The 20460-nt window shown below is 42.5% G+C and overlaps 1 protein-coding gene across 2 annotated transcripts in view; it reads right to left on the bottom strand.

The window, feature by feature from the left end:
- YBX3 (Y-box binding protein 3) overlaps positions 1–19630 on the bottom strand; it is a 31443-nt gene extending 11813 nt beyond the window's left edge. Inside the window, exons 1-6 of one of the 2 annotated variants that reach the window (XM_045072895.1) lie at positions 19106–19630; positions 15019–15082; positions 13946–13979; positions 11199–11288; positions 7981–8103; positions 3814–4017 (exon numbers count right to left, since the gene is read on the bottom strand). In XM_045072895.1, the coding sequence (XP_044928830.1) occupies positions 3814–4017; positions 7981–8103; positions 11199–11288; positions 13946–13979; positions 15019–15082; positions 19106–19367 (777 nt within the window). In that variant the 5' untranslated portion in view covers positions 19368–19630. The remainder of the gene's footprint in view (positions 1–3813; positions 4018–7980; positions 8104–11198; positions 11289–13945; positions 13980–15018; positions 15083–19105) is intronic. The other variant, XM_045072896.1, reaches the window with a different exon arrangement.
- Between the last annotated feature and the right edge of the window lie 830 nt (positions 19631–20460).

The raw sequence follows: 20460 nt of genomic DNA, 5'->3' as shown, positions 1-20460 counted from the left end.
ACTATCATTACTGGCCAATGGGAAGCCTTTCAAGCTGGCTCATGTCCCTCTGACATGTCTCCAACATTCTTTTGAGTACTTTCTTGCTTTTTGGCACAACAAGATGTTCCGGGCTCATATTGTACTTTCTCTGGCCCAGCTCTGAAATCAGCCATTTCTCCAAGAGAGCTTCTTTTTATTGGAGCATGGTACTTAGAAATGAAAAAATTGGGATCAGGTACGCTCAGTGTTATTAAGGAGTCTGTGTTTTCAGGCCATCTCTGTAGACAGAAACAAGGGACACACACGGTAATACATACCGATACATACACAGTATGAGCTGCACATCTATACGTGTGTGTGCGGGGACGTCAATGTAGAGCACATTAGACTCGCCCCTCTATAATGGCTTTAGGAGTAAGCGGTCGGGGAGGGAAGGGCTAGGGAGGCCAGGAAAGAATTCACTAAATGTCAAAACAAAAAGCAAACAAAACCTTGCCGTGATCCCATATCCTCCTCCAGCGGCTGCCCCACTGGAGTTCCTCTACAGACACACACACAAAAGAAAACCATTAACGCTACCGCCACAGAAACCTCAAGGGAGAATCTAATACCTTTTCTTCCTCAGCCTCTGTACTCTTCAATGCATTCTAACCAGACTTTTGCTCTTACCAGACCACTAACCTCCAAGTTACCAAACCCAGTAATCAATTCTCAGCCCAACTTCCTATGCTTAACAGCATTTAACACAGCATTTCCTCCTTGAAATATGTGCTCCCTATCTGGTTCTTCTTCATCTTCCTCGTCTTGCCTTGTCAGTGTGCCCCAGGACTCAGTCCAAGGATCAATTTTCAACCAACACTCATTTGATAGTTAATACCATCCCAGGCCAGGCCTTTTAATAAGTCCTTATGTCTCTGAAGTTCTACCTAGACCCCCCACAACTCCTGGACTCCCTTAGGCCTCTGTCCCTGCCAATCCCAGCCTTTCCCAATACCTGAAAGACTCATCCCCTCCCTTCATTTATGACCCCAAAGGCTTTGACAAACACCTAATCTAAAATGACACCTTCCTAACTTAAGCCACGTTATCCCTCTTGACTGTGCTTTCCTTTTCGGCCTACTTCACATCTCCAGGGAAAACTAATACGGAGAAGGGATGGTAGGGGGAGATCTCTAGATGAATTCTACCTTTCCTCCAAACCTGATCTTTCTTCGGTCTTACTCTATCTGTTTAAATCAAAAGCCACAGAGGTATCCTTTACTCTTTACAACACACATTCACTCCATTATCAAATGCCGTCGCTTCTGGGTTTAAAACATTTTCTAAACCTGGCCCCTTAGCCCACCTCCACCGCTAGCATTCCTATCCATGCCGTCACCAGCTCAGCACGGGGAGATTACAGCAGCTGGCCTCCCTACTTCCACTCCCGCCTCCTGTGGTCTAGCTTCCACAAATAGTCCCATGAGCTCTTCAATATGGGTCTTCCCTGTCTATATCCCTTTACTGGCTTTTTGTCACATCTAGAGCAGGTCAGCAGTCCTCACCAGTCTACCTGGCAGGCTGGAGCTGCTCTAAAACACGACCCTAATCTCCCCTCCCAGCCACCCCCTGCAGCCTCCCTCACAGCGGTCCTAACCACACAAGCCTCCCTGTAGTGCTCTTAACAAGCCAAGCTGCTTCTCCCCCAGGAACTCTGATTCACAAAAAACAGACAGAAGCAGCAATTAACATGTATGAAGGATTAGAATTTACTAGAATGGTAAGATGGGAAGAGCATCAGCAGAAACTGAGTTTAAATCAAGCTCTACAACTTCTTGCCCACGCAACCTTAAGTAAAAGTTGCCAGTTTTAAAAAATACTCAAATCTCTTCATTTGTAACACCACCAGTTAAAAATATGGAAACCACTGCCAATTTTATAAAGCTACAGGGAAGACTGAATGAGCACTGATTTCAAACATCTGTCACCTGGTCAAGGCCAAATAATTTATATGCCCTTTCCTCATACACTTCTTTTCTCAAAGACCACAAATAGCTGCTCTTCACTCAGTAACCAGTCCTACTTAACTTCCAAGTGCAAATTAAATTAAAATCAAGCTAGAATATTATCTTTAAAAAAACCAGAAGTCATTTAGTCACTGATGTATCATGCTATACATGTCCTTTGTACATAAGGGAAACACTATTGTCCTGTATATTATCATTTTTCCCTGTTGCATCCAATAAATTTCAGTATTTATGTAGTAGAAAATGTTTGCAAACACTTTTCTATCTGACCTCAAGAATTTTAACACCCTAGAGATCTCTCTACACTTTTTTTTTTTTGAGGGGTGATACAGTTTTGTTTTTTTTTTTTTTTTTTTTTTTGAGGGGTCTCTACACTTTTAAGCCATTACATTAACAGCCTGGAGGTAGCCTAGCTGTATGGAAGAGTTTTAGGGATTTTCATCTGATGCTGCTGATTGCCTTAAGCAGATTAGTATTAGAAAGACTGTTAAGGAAAAGATGTTAAAGGAATCTAAGCACAGTCTTTATTTCATATATGGAATGGATGAGAGGTTCAGCTCAAGTTAAAACAACTCCATGCAATTATCAGAATAAGCATACATTTCTCAAAATTCATTTTCAGCCAGCTTGTGCAAATGCTGCTCCCCCTAGCACTGAAGAATCATTTTGCTCTCAATCTTCAATTCCTAAGATGAAATATGATTTATTTTAAAAACACAGAAAAAAGAACCAACATGTTCTAAAAAAAAAATGACACATACAGACGTGCTAAATACTAAGAAAGATTATTTCAGTAAAGTACAACTAATGCCCTAAAAATAAATGTGTATTACAATCTCACTAACTCTTCCTGTTCTCATTTCCTAGAAGCCCTGAGTGCTGCTCTAAAGAAACCTACTATGCCTCGTGGACCCAATCTCTCCATATATGCAAGTCTAGTCATTATTTTTAGCACATTCGTCAGGGACAGCTGTTAGAGAGTGGAAGGGAAATAACAAGAAGCAATGTAGAAAGAACAGTCATGCGTGATGGGATAGGAGATGGGCAGCAAAGAACAGACTGAACATAGTGTTCAGTCAAAACACTTAGTGGAAAAACAGAAAACAAAAAACAAGGACACGAAGAGGAAGACGTTATAATGAGTGATAGCAAAAATGATATCCTATCCCAAGTCTTCCAAATTTCCTGGGGACTGTGAAATTGGTACAAGTTTATTAATTATAGGTCAAGTTCACAATAGCTGTATCAGTATTTTTCAGTAAAAAAGGAGAATCAATAACTAATCAACAATCTCCACGTCTACATTAGGTTTTCTTAATAATCAATGCCATCTCACAATATTAATATTTATTTAGAGATTTTATCTATCCTGAGGCAGTGCACTAAAATCTTTACCCTTGATTTAATCATCATAAATCCATGGAAGAGGTACCTTATTAACCCCCATTTAATGGATGAGGATTAAACTGGTTTTCTTGAAAGCTCACAGATTCTCACAGCAGAGACAAGACTCCAATCCAGGTCTGCCGACTTCAGATTTCAAGCTCTTAATGCATTCCCATCTATGTCTCTAACTTTACTACACGCTATTCACCAGGCTGCCCAAGTACAGGCATGGCTCCCGTGGCTATGCTTGTGGTACCATTACTAGCCCGGCTGCTCTGGAAACGTACACTAAAGGCCTTGCCCCAGCTTCTGCAGCATCAGGAAGCCACAGGCAAGGTTTGATTCCCGGCGGCTGACGTTGGAGGAGGAGGAGGAAGAGGAGGCAGAGGAAGGACGGAGGGGTGAGGACTGCTGAAGACAAGTCCCAGGTGCATTTTACCTGCATTCTGTTGGGATGGGGAAAGACCCGTGAGCGACGGTCAAAGGTCTGTCCCACGTGGTAAGGCGGGAATCGCCTCCGGTACTGAGGGCGATACTGGGGGCGGCGCAGCTGACTCCGGGCCCCAGAGAACTGCCCGTCAGTGGCAGGGGGCTCAAATCCTTCACTGCTGCCGCTCCCTTCCTCCTCCTCCTCCCCAGCGTACTAGCAAGCAAAGAAACAGAGATTCAGAAGAAGTTTCGGCAAGGACAGAACCACAGAATACCACTTAGGTTGAGTATCACCAAAAGAAAAAAAAAAATCCCCCCCCAAAAGAATAATTCCTTCTATTCATTTAACCCAGGTTTTCAAGGGATTACCAGGGATAAACATTGAGATCAAAGCAGGTCTGTGCAGATAAAATACCAAGCAGCAGAGAAGCGAGAGCAATCTATAATGAATTTAGCAGTCATCTAATTAGAATTGGTCACTGACTATTTGTTGATCAACCACCCCCCAAAAAACAACTACAAGGTTGGTACTAATTAGCTCTGCCAAATGAGTATTTCCCAACATTTGCCATCCACTGGGGTGAAGTCAGGACAAAGCAAGAAGAAATAAAGTACTTTGTGGTGTTCTCAATAGGTTTGTCCTAAGAGTCTAACCATCCCACAGCAGTTCTCAAAGTGTGCACAGGGTCTCGAAACCTTCCCAAGTGGGAGACAGGCACTGAATTCAAACATTCTCATAACACTACTAAGACAATATTTGCCTTTTCCCCTCTTATTCTCTCATGGGTATGTGGAGGGGTGCCAAAAAGCTACAATGACATAAAACCTCTTAGCTGACTAAATGCAGAACGAGATATGAAAATCCAGCTGGCTTCTATTAAACCAAATATCAGAGATTTTTAAAAATATAAGCAACATCACGCTTCTTACTCAATTTAAGAACAGTTTTCATTAAAAATGTTATTTATATTTGTGTAATGAGTTTAAATCAATTAAATATCTTTGAAATAGCTGCTCTAATTGCTAATATAATATTGATACATATAAACACACATAAACAAAAACTCTGGGATTGTCCATAACATTTAAGCATATAAATGGGTCTAAAAACCAAAAAGTTTGAGAACCACTGACTTATGGCATGATTCTCTTCATGTGTTTGGAATAAAGTTTTAATTGTACTTTTATAGTAGTAACAGATATGGGCAGTTTCTATATATAAACCTTATTAAAAAAGGAAACTAGACCTTATATTTTTTTCCCATTATTTAAGCTACCGTATCAAATACTAATGTTTTATATTTAAAAACAAACAGCCAAACATCCCTCAAAGAATTTACCTCAAATCTTAAAGGATAAAGATATGCAAATGCCAAAGGTAGTCAAGAGAAATTTATAGTTTTCAAAAATGAATAAATTAAAAACTAACAAAATAATGACCCATTTTTTTAAGATTTAGAACCCTCCAGAACCACCACATGGGCAACTAAATTCCCAAAGAGGAAAAGTCTCAACTGTAGTCTAATTTCAGAAAAATCAAGCCATTCTACACTTCGCAAAACCTGTATCAGACACAATGCCCAGCTATATAAGAACATACTAGCATAGGGGCGCCTGGGTGGCTCAGTGGGTTAAGCCGCTGCCTTCGGCTCAGGTCATGATCTCAGGGTCCTGGGATCGAGTCCCACATCGGGCTCTCTGCTCAGCAGGGAGCCTGCTTCCTTCTCTCTCTCTCTCTCTCTGCCTGCCTCTCAGTGTACTTGTAATTTCTCTCTGTCAAATAAATAAATAAAATCTTTAAAAAAAAAAAAAAAAGAACATACTAGCATAGAAAATATACACCAAAATAGTTCAGTGTGAGACTGCATAAAACATTATTTATTACAGCCAAATCTTTCATTAAGAGTTTTATAAAATAAGAATAATGGCACTGCCATTGCCAAACACGTTCTTTCCAGCTAAGGAGAAAAGTCTTTGAAGAAGAATTTCTTGGGACGCCTGGTGGCTCAGTCGGTTCAGCGGCTGCCATCGGCTCAGGGCACAATCACCAGGTCCTGGGATAGAGCCTCACATCTGGCTCCTTGCTCAGCAGGGAACCTGCTTCTCCCTCTGCCTGCCACTCCCCCTGCTTGGGCTCTTGCTCTCTGACAAATAAATAAATAAAATCTTAAAAAAAAAAGAAAGAAAGAAAGAAAGAAAACAAAAATTTCTCACTAAAAAGTTTGTCTACCATTTTTACTTCTGAATTAACCTACTAATCAAAATACAGTTGGCCCTTGAACAATGTGAAGGTTAGGGGTGCCAACCCCATGCAGTCAAAAACCCCAAAACTTTTAACTTCCCCAAAACTTAACTAAAGGCCTATGGTTGCCTGGAAGCCTAATGATAACAGAGTCAATTAATACCCACTTTATATGGATGAGAATAAGTAGTATTTTTAAGAAAATCATAAGGGAAATACATTTACATTACTGTACTGTATTCACCAAAAAAGTTGGCAGGTAAGTGGACCCACACAATTCAAACACTTGTTATCCAAGGGTCAACTGCCATCAAAACTAGAGTTCTGTGAATCTGATGAACGTGACAGAGTTAACTCGATATAATCAATGTTATAGTAATCTCATTCCTATCTCTACCCCTGCACGGGTTTTTACTAAAAATTGAATAGGATAAGCAAGATATGTGTAAGAAAATAACAGAACTAGGCAGGAGGATGGGGGCGATGGGTGGGTGAAACAGGTGATGGTGATTAAGGAGGGTACTGGTCGGGTTTAGCACTGGGGATGTACGAAGTGTTGAATAACTGTATTATACACCTGAAACTTATGCAGCACTCTATGTTAACTAACTGGAATTTAAAAACGTAAAACAAACAAATGAACAAAAAACCTAGAGAACAGTAAAATAAAATTTAAAAAAAAACAGAAACAGAAAACTAAGTAACAAGTGTCTGATAAAAACCAATTTGGGCAGGGTGTTAAGATGACAGAATGAAGGGGGAAAGCATTAAGGTAAGCAGAAAGCTGTAAACCTACCAAAGCATGGGGATAAATCATTCTCATTCTGCAGACATTTTATTCTGGTGAGATTTTTCAAAAGCTTTTCTTGGATAATATACACAGCCACAATCTAGTGCTCACAAAGCATCTTCAGTTTTATTCTGTAGTGCCAATCCCATGTCATAATTTTTAAAACATCAAAAATAACTCAAATCTAATGGGATCCTCATTGAGTACAAACAAATGGGATTCTTTTCAGATCCTTGAAAGTACTTTAAATAGAGCCTTCTAAGGTAAACTGCAGACAACACTTGGTTGTAAACCCTTTCACCTGGATTGGTACCAATCTAAAGAATTAAAAATCTGGAGAATTACTTACTGCTTCTTCACTTAAAAATAATGGGGAAATGCTAAGCTAAATAAAATAGTTACTTGGTCAAAGCAAATTAGTATTTCTGTGGTCAGTAGAGTTTTTTTGCCTATTCCCAAGCTATTCAGTCATTCTCCCTTGCCAACCAACACTTATTTTCTTAGAGGTCAACAGTGCTAGTGCCAAGAGATGAACAACAGGTTTGTACCAATCATGGAAATCCCATTCCCCTTTGCCAGTAAATGCCACATGACTAGGTTCTGGCCAGATAAAAGAGCCAAATAAAGAGAAAGCCCTTTGGACAACCCTGGCACAGCTTATCTTAATTAAGCCTTCTTGTTAAAGGATAATTGTCTGTTACTTGCAGCCAAATTTGTACAAACTGATACAACTTCTGCATGGCAGGTATCCAAAGAGACCTTTGGCTATGGAAAAATGCTGGACATTAAAAATTTCCCACCCAGGGGCGCCTGGGTGGCTCAGTGGGTTAAGCCGCTGCCTTCGGTTCAGGTCATGATCTCAGGGTCCTGAGATTGAGTCCCGCATCGGGCTCTCTGCTTAGCAGGGAGCCTGCTTCCCTCACTCTCTCTCTCTCTGCCTGCCTCTCTGTCTACTTGTGATCTCTCTCTCTGTCAAATAAATAAATAAATAGAATCTTTAAAAAAAAAAAATTTTCCCACCCCCCCCCAAAAAAAAATCATTTTGTGCCTCCAAGAAAAGATACATCTATCTGCTCCAAGGATGCACACTTAATTTCAGACATGAAAATTTTTTTCATCACCATTTAAGAGGAGAGACAACATACATTACGGGGAGGTCCACGGCGCCTGCCATAGTAGCCGCGTCTGTAACGGCGCCGATCAGCAGCATAACGGCTCCCTTCCACGGGAACTCCATCTGGTCCAGTCACATTGGCTGCTTCTGCACCCTGCGTAAGAAAATAAACAAAGATGGGGGCGCCTGGGTGGCTCAGTGGGTTAAAGCCTCTGCCTTCGGCTCAGGTCATGATCTCAGGGTCCTGGGATAGAGCCCCACATCGGGCTCTCTGCTCAGCGGGGAGCCTGCTTCCTCCACTCTCTCTCTCTGCCTGCCTCTCTGCCTGCTTGTGATCTCTGTCAAATAAATAAAATCTTTAAAAAAAAAAAAAAAAAAGGAAAGAAAATAAACAAAGATGGCCTCAAAATTAAAAGATGCTGAACACCATCCCCCTCCAACCTCCCAAAAAAACAGCCTGGGACAGTCAGAATGTTAAAGACTGGCAGAACATACTCACAATTCCTATCAGAACCTCAATAAAATACACCCAGGTATTAAAAAGGTGAGCAAGGTGCTTGGTGTACTAATTAGAATGTAGTTTCTTTGCTCACACAACCTCAACTTTTCCTTCCTGTTCGGCATACTAAGTTCAAGACAGGATGTACCTCTTTAAGAACATAAACTGGTAAATATAATACGATTATAAGAGAAATAATGCCAGGCCAGGAAGAATGTTGCTCAAAGGAAAATAACTGAAACATTATCTTCTTAGAATAATATTGAAACCGGACGCCTGGGTGGCTCAGTCAGTTAGTTAAGTTGTCTGCCTTTGGCTCAGGTCGTTATCCCAGAGTCCTGGGATCCAGCCCTGAGTGAGGAGTCTACTTCTCCCTCTCTCTCTGCCCCTCCCCATGCCTCGTGCACGTGCTCTCGCGCGCTCTCTCTCTGTGTCTCAAATAAAAAAGGTATTTATTTTAAAAAGGAAAAAAAGAAAAATGTTGAAACCTGCATGATTCTAAGAGGCACTAGGAGAATAGCTATTCATGGGCTCAGATGGCTCTGTCCAGCACAGAGTGTTTGAGAGAGAAACTTCTCCCATCTTGGCAGCAACAGAAAAGGGTCCTTGATTTAGCAAGACATAGTTTTCCACAAATGTAATGCCACTTTAGCCCTCCTTATTATCCTTGAAACAGACTTAACATTCTCCTTCTCAAATGGGCAGATAAAATAATGCTTCAAAAACATAAAAAATTCAGACAAGCTATTCAAAACAGTCTATTTCACTCTCTACATCAATTTGTAAAACCTCACATTCTGAAAACATACAAGGTAAAAATAACCTGGCAACACAGTTTTAAGGATTCAGTGAGGTAACAGAAATCACTACAGGTCAGCATTCACTGGTGGATGACTTGAATCATTTAAATTTCTCTATTAAATGCAGTAACTTTTGCTCTTTCAGCAAAACAGCTTGAGAGCTGTTAAGAATGTGGACCACAAAATGATGTGCATGTAAGTGGAAAGAGCACTTGCACAGTACTTCACTAGTCATTCTCTCGGTTTCTAATTCAGCTGTCACAAGCGACCATGGCAGGTATACCACATATGGTTCTTTTTTTAAATTTTTTTTTTTTTTTTTTTTTGGACAGAGATCACAAGTAGGCAGAGAGAGAGGGAAGCAAGCTCCCTGCCGAGCAGAGAGCCTGATGCGGGGCTCGATCCCAGGACCCTGGGATCATGACCTGAGCAGAAGGCAGAGGCTTTAACCCACTGAGCTACCCAGGAGCCCCCCACATATGGTTTTAAAATATTTTCTGATTCTAGATTATTTTACTGATATCTGTAATAGACTGTTGATTAAAAACAAAGCATAAAGGACATTACTAATATTGGAACAAATATGTAACAGTATAAAAAAAGTTCTGTAGATACATTTCAAGATGATCCATTAGCTTCTCGTATGGTTCCTAATCTGACCAAAACTGTTACACAGTCTACGGAGATGCTTCTGGCTTTCCAAAATCCAAGCCAAAGAGAAAACAGAGTGATTACGTTAAATTTGAATCTTTTTTGGGGTGCCTGAGTGGCTCAGTTGGTCAAGAGTCTGACTCTTGATTTGGGCTCAGGACACACTCTCAGGTTTATGAGACCGAGCCCCACCCACAACGGGCTCCAGACTCAGTGGGGAGTCTCTTGCTTGAGATTCTTTCCCTCCCCCTCCCTGTCCTGCCCCCAGCCCCAGGTGTGTTCATGCACATGCTCTCTCTCTCAAATAAAGAAAGAAATCTTTTTTAAAAATTTGAATCTTCTTGGGGTGCTGGGGTGGCTCAGCCACTTAAGTGTCTGCCTTTGGCTCAGGTCATGATCTGATGATCCCAGGGTCCTGGGATCGAACTCCCTATCAGACTCCCTGCTTAGCTGGGAGTCTGCTTCTCCCTTTCCTTCTGTGTATACACACACACACACACTCTCTCAAATAAATAAATCTTTAAAATAACTTTTTGAATCTTCTTTTATTGAGGATAAAGCATTCTTGAATGTGTACTATTTCTGCAGAAGTGCTTATAAATCAGAGTATGAAAATTTTATACTTATAAAAAAGAAATCTTTCTCCCCAAAGCAACTTTTATCTATTTTGAATACTATGAAAATTATGAGTACCTGGCTGTTTCTGCTGGCAAAGCATGCAACTCTTGATCTTGGGGCTGTCAGTTTGAGCCCATGTTGAGTACAGAGATTAAAGTTAAATTTTAATCTACACTTGAGTATGTATTTGGTAGCAAAACAAAATATTTCCTTTAAATTTTGAAAAATTAGCTTCTCCCTCCATAACTGAACAGGGTTCATCATTTATTAAATGAGAAATTAAAATGCCCTTTTATAACAAGTCAAAGAACATTTATAATGATATTCAATAATCAAAAATTTTCTACTTAGGGGCACCTGGGTGACTCAGTGGGTTAAGCCCCTGCCTTCAGCTCAGGTCATGATCTCCGGGTCCAGGGATTGAGCCCCACATTGGGCTCTCCGATCAGTAGGAAGCCTGCATTCCGCCCCCCCTTCTCTCTGGCTGCCTCTGCCTACTTGTGATCTCTGTCTGTCAAATAAATAAAATCTTTAAAATAAATTTTTTTCTACTTAAATGTCACTTCTTCCTGTCAAAAATCCAAAGGAATGTTAATTCAAAAGGAGCTGAGGCACCATTTATTATGCAAGAAAAGCACAGGCCTGCACACTCTGGGATACCCAGCCACAATATTTTCTCACCTTCTCTCCTTCAACCACATCAAATTCTACAGTCTCTCCATCGCCTACACTGCGCAGATATTTCCGTGGGTTATTCTTCTTGATGGCAGTCTGTCAAGAGAACATAAAATTCTAAATGAAGTATACATCAATACTGGCCACAGATTTCATCTTTCAAGTTTACTGTTTGTATTATTAATTATTTTTTAAAATTATTCTCCCACTAACCTGGATCTCCAAAACCAACAAAAGCATTATAAAACTATGTTACACATTATTTTCTGGATTCATGCTATCTTCTGAAATTTTTCTTGATAGATGGATTAAACAGAGTGTTTAGTTACCACACACTTCTGTTACAACCCGATTGTGATACTGGATACTATTAGTTCCCTCAAACTATTAAGCATCTAAGATTCAGACTGAACATCCATCATTTGGGGGCAGGGGGTGGGGTAGGTGCTGTGATGAGGAACACACAAATACATATTGCAGGTAGAGAGGTTTCTACAGACAAGAGATACTGCTAACTTCAAGAGGAACTGTAAAACATAAGAAAGGAGGGATGATGAAGAATAGAAAAAAGGAATTTAAAAATGCCAAAGGGATCATTTTCTGACAGAATACACAAAATTATCTCAAGAATGAAACATTACTAATCATCATAATCTGGCCTCTTCCTTCCCCCCCACCCGCCCCCACCCCCGTCACTTTATGGATAAGAAGACACAAGCCTGGTTAGTGATTTAGCAGAATGCCTAAAAGATAGAGCCTGGTGGGGGAAAGTATAGGGGGAGTGGGTGGTGGAAATGCATACCCCTGTACTGTATGATCTTTATTCAGCATTTTCCCCATCACACCATTCATCTCTCACTCATCCCTACACATATATTCCCTGATGATGCATTAAAAGGTTCATGAAGCTGTTCTGCGGCAGGAGACACCTGCCTGTTAAAAGGCCTCCCTTTCTCCCTATCTCAGGTCCGTGGAGGGGAGAGAACAATTCTGCAATGAATTTCCATTTCTTTAGCTGGTATCTCTAAATAGTTAAAGGGGCTCGGAGTTTCTGTGGAACTAGGTCAACCTTATTTTATAAAGCGATTAGGCATGTGTAATCCAGCCCTTCCCTTACTCGAGTGGGAGGGAGGAGGGAAAAAATTGAGCCAATAGGGCAGAGACCTCACCCACAGAGGAAGAAAGGCAGCTCAGGACAGGATACATGTACCCGCGGTTAGAACATTCAGCCATTCCAAAAACAGCCCCTCCCTGCCGGCTCCTTCCCTTTTTCCTGTTAAACTGGGCAGGCCTCAACACATCGAGGTGACTCACACAACCTCATGGGGGCTGGAATCAGGTCATATGCTTGCAGGCTAGTGATGCTGGCCACCAGTACAGAAACTTGGGAGGTCCTTCTACTACAGCAGTCACCAGACACAAGAGTTCTTTACCCAAAGAGTCTATTTATTAGCTTATAGGTATTAAATGCAATACTTTCAGTCCGTTATGATTTCAAAAGTCACTATATCTCAACAACAACAAAATCTATTCACCTTATCTAGGTACGACTGATACATATCCAGTCAAGCAGAAATGTAAACAAGAGAAACCACAACTAGAGAGCTTAATCTTAGATATCCCCAGCTCCCGTCACCACACCCACCTCAAAGCCACCCACAACACCAAACAGAAGGAAACAAAAACAGAAAACCAGCCACTTGACAGCCCTGCGGGTCCATGTGCTGGTACCTGGCTCTATACCTTCCTGTTATATGCTAAGAGCTCCCACATATTTGAAACAAGTCACTGAAAATTAAATATATAAAAAGAACAAGGGGAGGCATATCTTCTTTGAACCAACATTATAAAACAAGTCCAGGATACATGATGAAATAAATAGCATCCCAGGCCAGGAATGTAAGGACAGACAAAGATACCAGTAGGAGAGAAGCCTGCGGTTCTCACATATTTTACCCGTTTTCTACATTTCCTTTGAATCCAAAGGAATGTGGACCTTTTGACCTGGAGATGTGCTAACCATGCCTCATTTTTTTTTTTAAGATTTTATTTATTTATTTGACAGAGAGAGATCACAAGTAGGCAGAGAGGCAGGCAGAGAGAGAGGAGGAAGCAGGCTCCCTGCTAAGCAGAGAGCCCGATGCGGGGCTTGATCCCAGGACCCTGGGATCATGACCGGAGCTGAAGGTAGAGGTTTTAACCCACTGAGCCACCCAGGTGCCCCAACCATGCCTCATTTTAACAGGAGTGAGGACTATTCTGGGAATTGGGGAGTTTTCTCATGTCTTGGATACACACACTCTAACCATCTGCTTCACTGTGCTTTTATTTACCTCAAGTCAGAGTTCCTCCGGTAGAAGGGCTTTAACCAAGACCCACCCAGGCAAAAGTCAGATCAGTTCCAGCCAAACACTGAGGAACCACAAAGTCAGCAAAATAAGATGCTAACATGGAAACAACTTTGTTAAGGCCTCAAAGGCTTTAAAATTAGAAACTGGTCTTCACTGATTATTACTCCATTTGAATATTACTGCAAACATAAAAACTAAAAACAGTTAATATCGTGGGATAGAAGAGTTTACCTGCCAATCTTAAAAATGTGGAAATGAGCTCCCTTGAAAAAAATAAAAGTCACAGTAAGAGTTTAGAGTAGAATAATAGTTTATAGGACTTCATTTTGGAAAAAAGACAAGGGCAGATCACAGACACCCCTCCCCTCACACAGCAAATATAACATTTATTATTCTTCTTACCTGATGTACAAATACATCTTCTTTGGTGTCATTTCTGTTGGGAGACAAAAAATTCACAAATAAAAGTACTAGGTATATGGAAATACTTAAAAGAACAGATGTTTTTATGGGTTTTGATTCCAAGACTTCAAAAAGACAACATAAATTTTTGTTTAATCTCTCAACTTAACTCAGATGCCTGGAATCAGCCCTTGTGAAAAACTTTCAAACCTGCAAGATACCTGTCTTACTCCTCCATACTACCAGAGTGCTCAGATCCAAATGTGCAGATTCTACAGAAACATCCCTTCCCTCTCATCTCCTCCTAAATCACGTGGAATGTAATCAGAGCCTGCGATTTCCCTCCCAGTAAAGCAAAGTAAGACAGTTAAAAGGACAGGGCACAGCTGTGAACTAGGCTCTCCTTACACTGAAACCTAAAACAGCACCCCTACATCCTTCATGCCCTAACTCACCCCCCACCCCACCAAATCAGATAAGGAAGAAATTAAGGAATTTTTTAAGGGCGGGGGCAGGGGCAAAAAAAAATGACAATATCATGTAAAATAGCCTCATACTCCCAACAGCCTACAGCTGTGTTCTCGTTTTTATGTGGTTAGAAGCTACAATCACTTTAAAGAAAACACTACGCTTTCTACACAGGACTCAGGCCAGACCTGAGTTACAGATCCAGCTCAATTACTCACTAGTTGTGTGACCTTAGGAAAGTTGCTTAACCAGTCTAAGACTCCATTTCTCCAGCTGTGAAGTTATGGATATGGTCCCAAGTATCCTAAGTCCCTACCTGTTTCTCATTTATCTCCCTCACCTTTTTTCTTTTAATGATGGAATTTTATAAAACGTTACTTATCAGTATTCTGGAAATGTATTTTAATTAATATTCAACACCAGTAGCTTACAAATGAGAATGTTGACAGTACTTACAAATCTTAAAACTTACTCCAGACATCAGTTAAAAATAAAACAAAACAAACTTACATAAGCCTTTTAAAAAGTATGGTAAAGATTTATAAACTCCTGGTGCCATAAAGTAAACATGCATTTAAAACATGTACGGAGATATACACACATACCGATTTATAAATCCATATCCATTTCTGACGTTGAACCATTTGACAGTGCCAAGGACTTTGGTGGCTAAAATAAGATTAAGCAGATAAATTAGTATCTGACCTACAAAGAGATAAAGCTCATATCACTAAGGTCTTGATAGCATTATATAAAGCCTAAACATACCTGAGGAAACCATTAAAGGCTTAAATCTAAAATATATTTGGAAAAGAAAATGGAGCAAGGGAAGCTACCACAGGAAAACACTTTTTAGAAGACTAAACCTCTCTTCCTCGTTAAACTTTTCAGTAAAGTCATAAGATAAAGAGTGGTCATAAGTCTATACAATTCCGTAGTAATTAAAACTGGAAAGCATTATTTAAGGGAAAAAACCAAACAAAAAATATTCTAAGTTTTAAAACTCCAAGTTTTAATGCTGAAAAAAATTTTTTAAAGATTTTATTTATTTATTTGACAGAGAGAGATCACAAGTAGGCAGAAAGGCAGGCAGAGAGAAAGGGAAGGAGCAGGCTCCCCGCAGAGTGGAGAGCCCGATGCAGGGGCTCGATCCCAGGACCCTGAGAGCATGACCCAAGCCAAAGGGAGAGGCTTTAACCCACTGAACCACCCAGGCGCCCCAATGCTGAAAAAATTTTTTAAGTGCAAAAGAAGGTCACAATGAAAGATAAGGCAGACGGATGAACAAGGTTAAAGTAAGTACCAAGGACTCCAACACAGCACTTTCACATTTTGACATATAAAGCTTTGACATATAAAGCAAACTTGAGTAAGTGAATCCCGTAGTTCCTACAAAGCTACTGTTTTGTAGCTAATCTACAAAGATAGAAAGTATCTCGTGTAGTTGCCAGCTGGGGGCTTTTAAGAGGAGTCAAGAGTAATAATAGAACCAATGCTGTCTCAATCCCAGTCTGTACTCACCACCCCGAGACATGATGTAACAGGCCTTTCCAAACCAGAGTGATGAATTTGGGCTTCTGTTTCATTGTTTACCCTACTCTCTGCAGTTGGTGAGAGTCAAACTCAGCATTTTTTACAAAATCCCCCTCTTTAACCTGATTACCTCCACTTTCCATCATGAGGACAACTTCTGTACAACACACCAGAACTCAACAGAATTCAAGAGAATCTAAACAAATACTATGGTCATATAACTTGTCCTTCAGAGAGATTCATCTGTCAGCCCTCAAGCACGATTTGAGAAGACTCCTTTGAATCAACTGTGAATGCTAAATTCAGAATGTCTAGGAAACGCCTACGTTCAGGAAATACATAGAGCAGTTATCAAGACTCAATGAAACAGGAAATATGACAATAAGAGTATGGTTAAAAAAAAAGTTTAGTAGAGAATGAAAGTAACAACAATCTACACTGAGATACAAAGTTGATAATTTCCAAGGATAAACAATAAGGATTTGGTTTTTAAATTCAAGACTAAAATAGTAATTAGTGCTTTGCTTTGTTGTGGGCCAAATGCTGTCCAGTTTTGCTATATTGATTTGCCTAAAGAAGTATGTCAGCTTTCTTTGTAAAAAAAAAAAAGAAAGAAAGAAAGAAAGAAAGAAAGAAAGAAAGAAACAGAAAAGAAAAAAAAAAACTCATTATGCCTCCAAAGTCATTCAGCCCACCACTGATGAGAAATCTCCAGCTCTATGTCCAAGTAACAAAGATCTCTCCAATGCAGAGATTGAACCATTGGAATCTTCAGTTTTAGGGCATTCTAATTAGAGCAACAGGTCAAAGAAAAAAAATGTATTAGATCTAACTGTACACAGAAGAGGCTCATTTTTGATAAATCATATGCTTTTAAGTTCCACATTATTTCAAATAATAGGCTTTTTGTGCCTCCTTTCATTTGCCCAAAAATTAATGACCTGGAAAAATATAAAGACAGGAACTGTTTGATTCATTTTCGTATTTAATGTCTAACACTGTCAAAGGAATGATCTTGATTAGAAAGGCAATGTTTATGGGAAAAAAAGATGAAATTTTCAAATCTAACTTCAATCCAAGCTGAAGGCCATTTTTACTACTCAAAGTAGTTTTTTAAAATGTCCTAATTCCACAAATATTCCCAACATCATGGGATCCAACATCCATGCACACCTCTTGCTTTATAACCATAAACTCACTTCACATACCCAAAGAGAGAAGGCAGGGAGGGGGGCATGTACCGAGGAAGGCCATATGGCTTCCAGGATATTTATTAGTTTTCTTTCACTCAGGTAAACTACTTTCTCTGGCCTATGGATGGCTATCCACTGAAGTTAAAGACTGTTTGCAGGAAGTAGAATGAGAGAATCCAAAACCAGAATCCATTTCAGTCAGCACTGTGCCTGGCACATTTTAGGCACCCATGTGTTTGCCTGGCAAAGGAGAGGAGATGGCAGAACACACTGGACAGGGACAAACAGTGCTGAAATGTCATGTGGAAGGCTGTTCTTCATTTTAAGAGTTGGAGTTACAATGGAAACATGAAAAACCTCCAGAATGATCACCTGGGATGTGGTAGAGGCTTGAGCAGTTGGTAGTTAAGAAAAAACGATTAATTTATCTGTTCCTTTCATCTTTAAAGATAACTGCTTCCATCTGAAATCCAGCAGTTTAGTTTCGATTCAAAAGGATGCAAGGATCAAGTGAAAACCTGCAAACGTTCCTATATATAAAAACAAGTTGTGAATATTAAGAATATACCTTAACACTGCTTTGTATAACCCCAAGGTTGTCTCTCTCAGACATTGTACATGGACATGTTCCAAGAAACACTTGTTGGAAACAATATCTCAATACAACAGTGACTAGACTGGAGTAACTTTCAGTCCAGCAAAACTAGGGCAATTTTGTTTCTTAACCTACACAGGTTACATTTAGCATGTTGTCCCCCAGTAACTGAGTAAAAGCCCTGGAAGAACAAGAAAACGGGCCTGGGGGAGGGGGGAGGCGGGGCATGGAATTGTATTACACTTTCTTCACCTTAGTCCTTCAATTTTCTTCCTAGGAAATTGGGTAGGCAAGACTCAGAGAGGTCAAACATGCCCCACCCCAAAATACTGGAAATTGCTCTGAAGCATCCTACACCAACTCCTAACTTTCCTGTTTTAAAAAAGAGTGAATGACATAAGCACACACCCTTCAGTTTATTCACCACCCACCTGCTTAAAGCCTTGCACTGGGAGTTCGTTCAGCCTCCAGAAGGCTGAATAAGCGACAAAACCAACAATGACCGCACAAACCCTTTCCACTGCTGTGCCCCACCAACCCGAACGTCTCATCTTCCCATCTGTTTTGCTAAGTTACAAGTCCCTAGATAAGGAAATTCTGAACAAACGTCATACCCACCCTATCGACGAAGTTTTTTCAGCTGCTGCCCCAAGCGCATTCCCACAGTCCGGGGAGAAGAAAACGCGTAAGCGACTGGCAAACACAGAATGGTTTTCTTGCAGCAACGGGCAGAGGGAGGACATAGGATCAAGACCTAAGTTTCCCGGAGAGGATTGCAACACCTCCGAGCCGGCATGTGGCCGCCAGAAGCATGGCGTCTTTCCCGTGCCCATGTGGGAAGGGCATCCGGGACAGACACCTGAGCCTTCTCAGCAAGAAGCCTCTCCACCTTGCCCTCCCTGTGCCCCTCTCCCCCACTTTTCCCCGAGGGAAATCCTCCCCTCACCCAGATCCCAAGCAAGGGCTCCACAGTCCCCGTCCCACGTGTCTGTCCCTCCCTTACATCCACATCCATCCCTACCCTGGGTACCCCCTCCCAGACCGTCGCTCTTTTCTCCTCTTTGGACCGAGGTATTCGCCACTGCGGGAGTGTGTGACAGTGCCCGCGCCTAGGTGACAAAAGTGAAGCCCCCAACCTGCTGGCCCGGGACCGGGAGAGGCGCGCACGGGGCACACAGGAGCGCAGGGCGCCGCGCGCTCACCCGGGAGCCTCCGCAGGGCGGGCGGGCTGCGGCCACCGGCGCCGGGCACCCCGACTGTCACGCTGCCGCCCCGCTGGCAAATGCAGCCGGGAGCTGCCCGCACGTGCGCAGCCGCCCGCGGCCGCCGGCCCCACTCGGAGCAGCCCCCACCCTCCGCCGCCTGACTCACCGAGAACTTTTTTCTCCGCGTCTTCGCCGCCGGCGGGGGCTGAAGAGGCGGGGGCCGCGGTGCCCGTGGCTGCGGGGGCCGCGTCCCCACCGGGGTTTCCTGCGACAAGGGCGGCGGGCGCTGGGGCCGCGGCCTGGGACGCGCCGCTGCCCACCGGGCTCTTGGGCGCGGGGTCCTGGGGGGCCGCGGCGGCCGCCTCCGCCGGAGCCTGCGGGAGGGTGGTGGTGCTGGTGGTGCTGGTGGCCTCGCCCGCCTCGCTCATGCCGCCTCCTCTGCTCTCACTCGGGCACCTCGGTGGCGGTTGGTCGGCGGTTAGCGCGGCTGGTGGTCGCGGCGGCCGGGGCTCGCTCTCGGGGAGGCCGGTGCGGATCTCGCGGCGCGGGCGGCGGCGGCCGAGGTGGGGTCTCGCGGCGGAGGCGGCTCGAGCTCTCGGGCTGCGCGCTCGGTCTTGGGCTCCTCGCTCGATCTTACTGCCCCAAAAATGGCCCCGCACAAGTTTTTCTAGGCGGCGCGCTGGCCCGGGAGGGAAGGGCGGGCGAGGGAAGAGGGTGGGGAAAGTTGGCTCCGGAGTTGGGCACGACTCTCATTAGCATTTAAAGGCGCCCAGTGCCCTTTGCAGGCCACCAATCTGCCCGGGACGGGAGCGCAGGGGCCGCGTTGGAGAGGCGAGGAAGCCGGGGTAAGCTTCGCACTGCAGCCTGGGGTTCGCTGGGGACCACGCGCTGCTGGCCCTTTGTTGGAGCGGGTGCGGGGCTCCTTCCTCGCGACATCTAGACACCTGAAACGGAGCTGTGGGCGAAGTAAAATAGGGGATCCGAATTACGCGGCGCTTCTCTGCTCCATACCCTTGTTTTTAAACCCTTTCTATTTATTCATTCAGCGTTTATGAAGTACCAGAAATTATTTCTGACACAACACTTAGGAATGAAACAATCATAACTCTACTTGGCCGCTTATTCCTAAGCGATAACTTACGGATAATTTTATCTATAACCCACAAGTAAGGAAACTGAAGTGCAAACGTTAGAGAATAAATTCACATCCTACCTTCTGCTCGGGTTGCATCTCTTGCTGGTGAAAGTTGAAGCAACTGAGCCCTCTTAGCTTCAGGGATGAGGGGTACAGAGAAACAAAGCACCGAATAAACATATTCCCAGTTTGAAGGGTCCACATGGCCTTTAAAGAATGCACTGGGTGATGCTAAACGCGTAGCTAGAGGGACTATTTTATTACCTGTTCCCTGCGCCTATTTGGAATTTAGTAGGAGTATTTGGCGTTCTTTGCCTAGAGGGTCCAGGCAACCCTAAGTAAAAATTCTAGTGGTGCTGTTTATTGAGAGAGTTCACTTAGACTAG

The sequence above is a fragment of the Mustela putorius genome, unplaced genomic scaffold (assembly GCF_011764305.1).
Source record: "Mustela putorius furo isolate JIRA1106 unplaced genomic scaffold, ASM1176430v1.1 tig00537227_pilon_pilon_pilon, whole genome shotgun sequence".
Lineage (NCBI taxonomy): Eukaryota > Metazoa > Chordata > Mammalia > Carnivora > Mustelidae > Mustela > Mustela putorius.
This window is presented reverse-complemented; position numbering and strand designations above follow the sequence as displayed.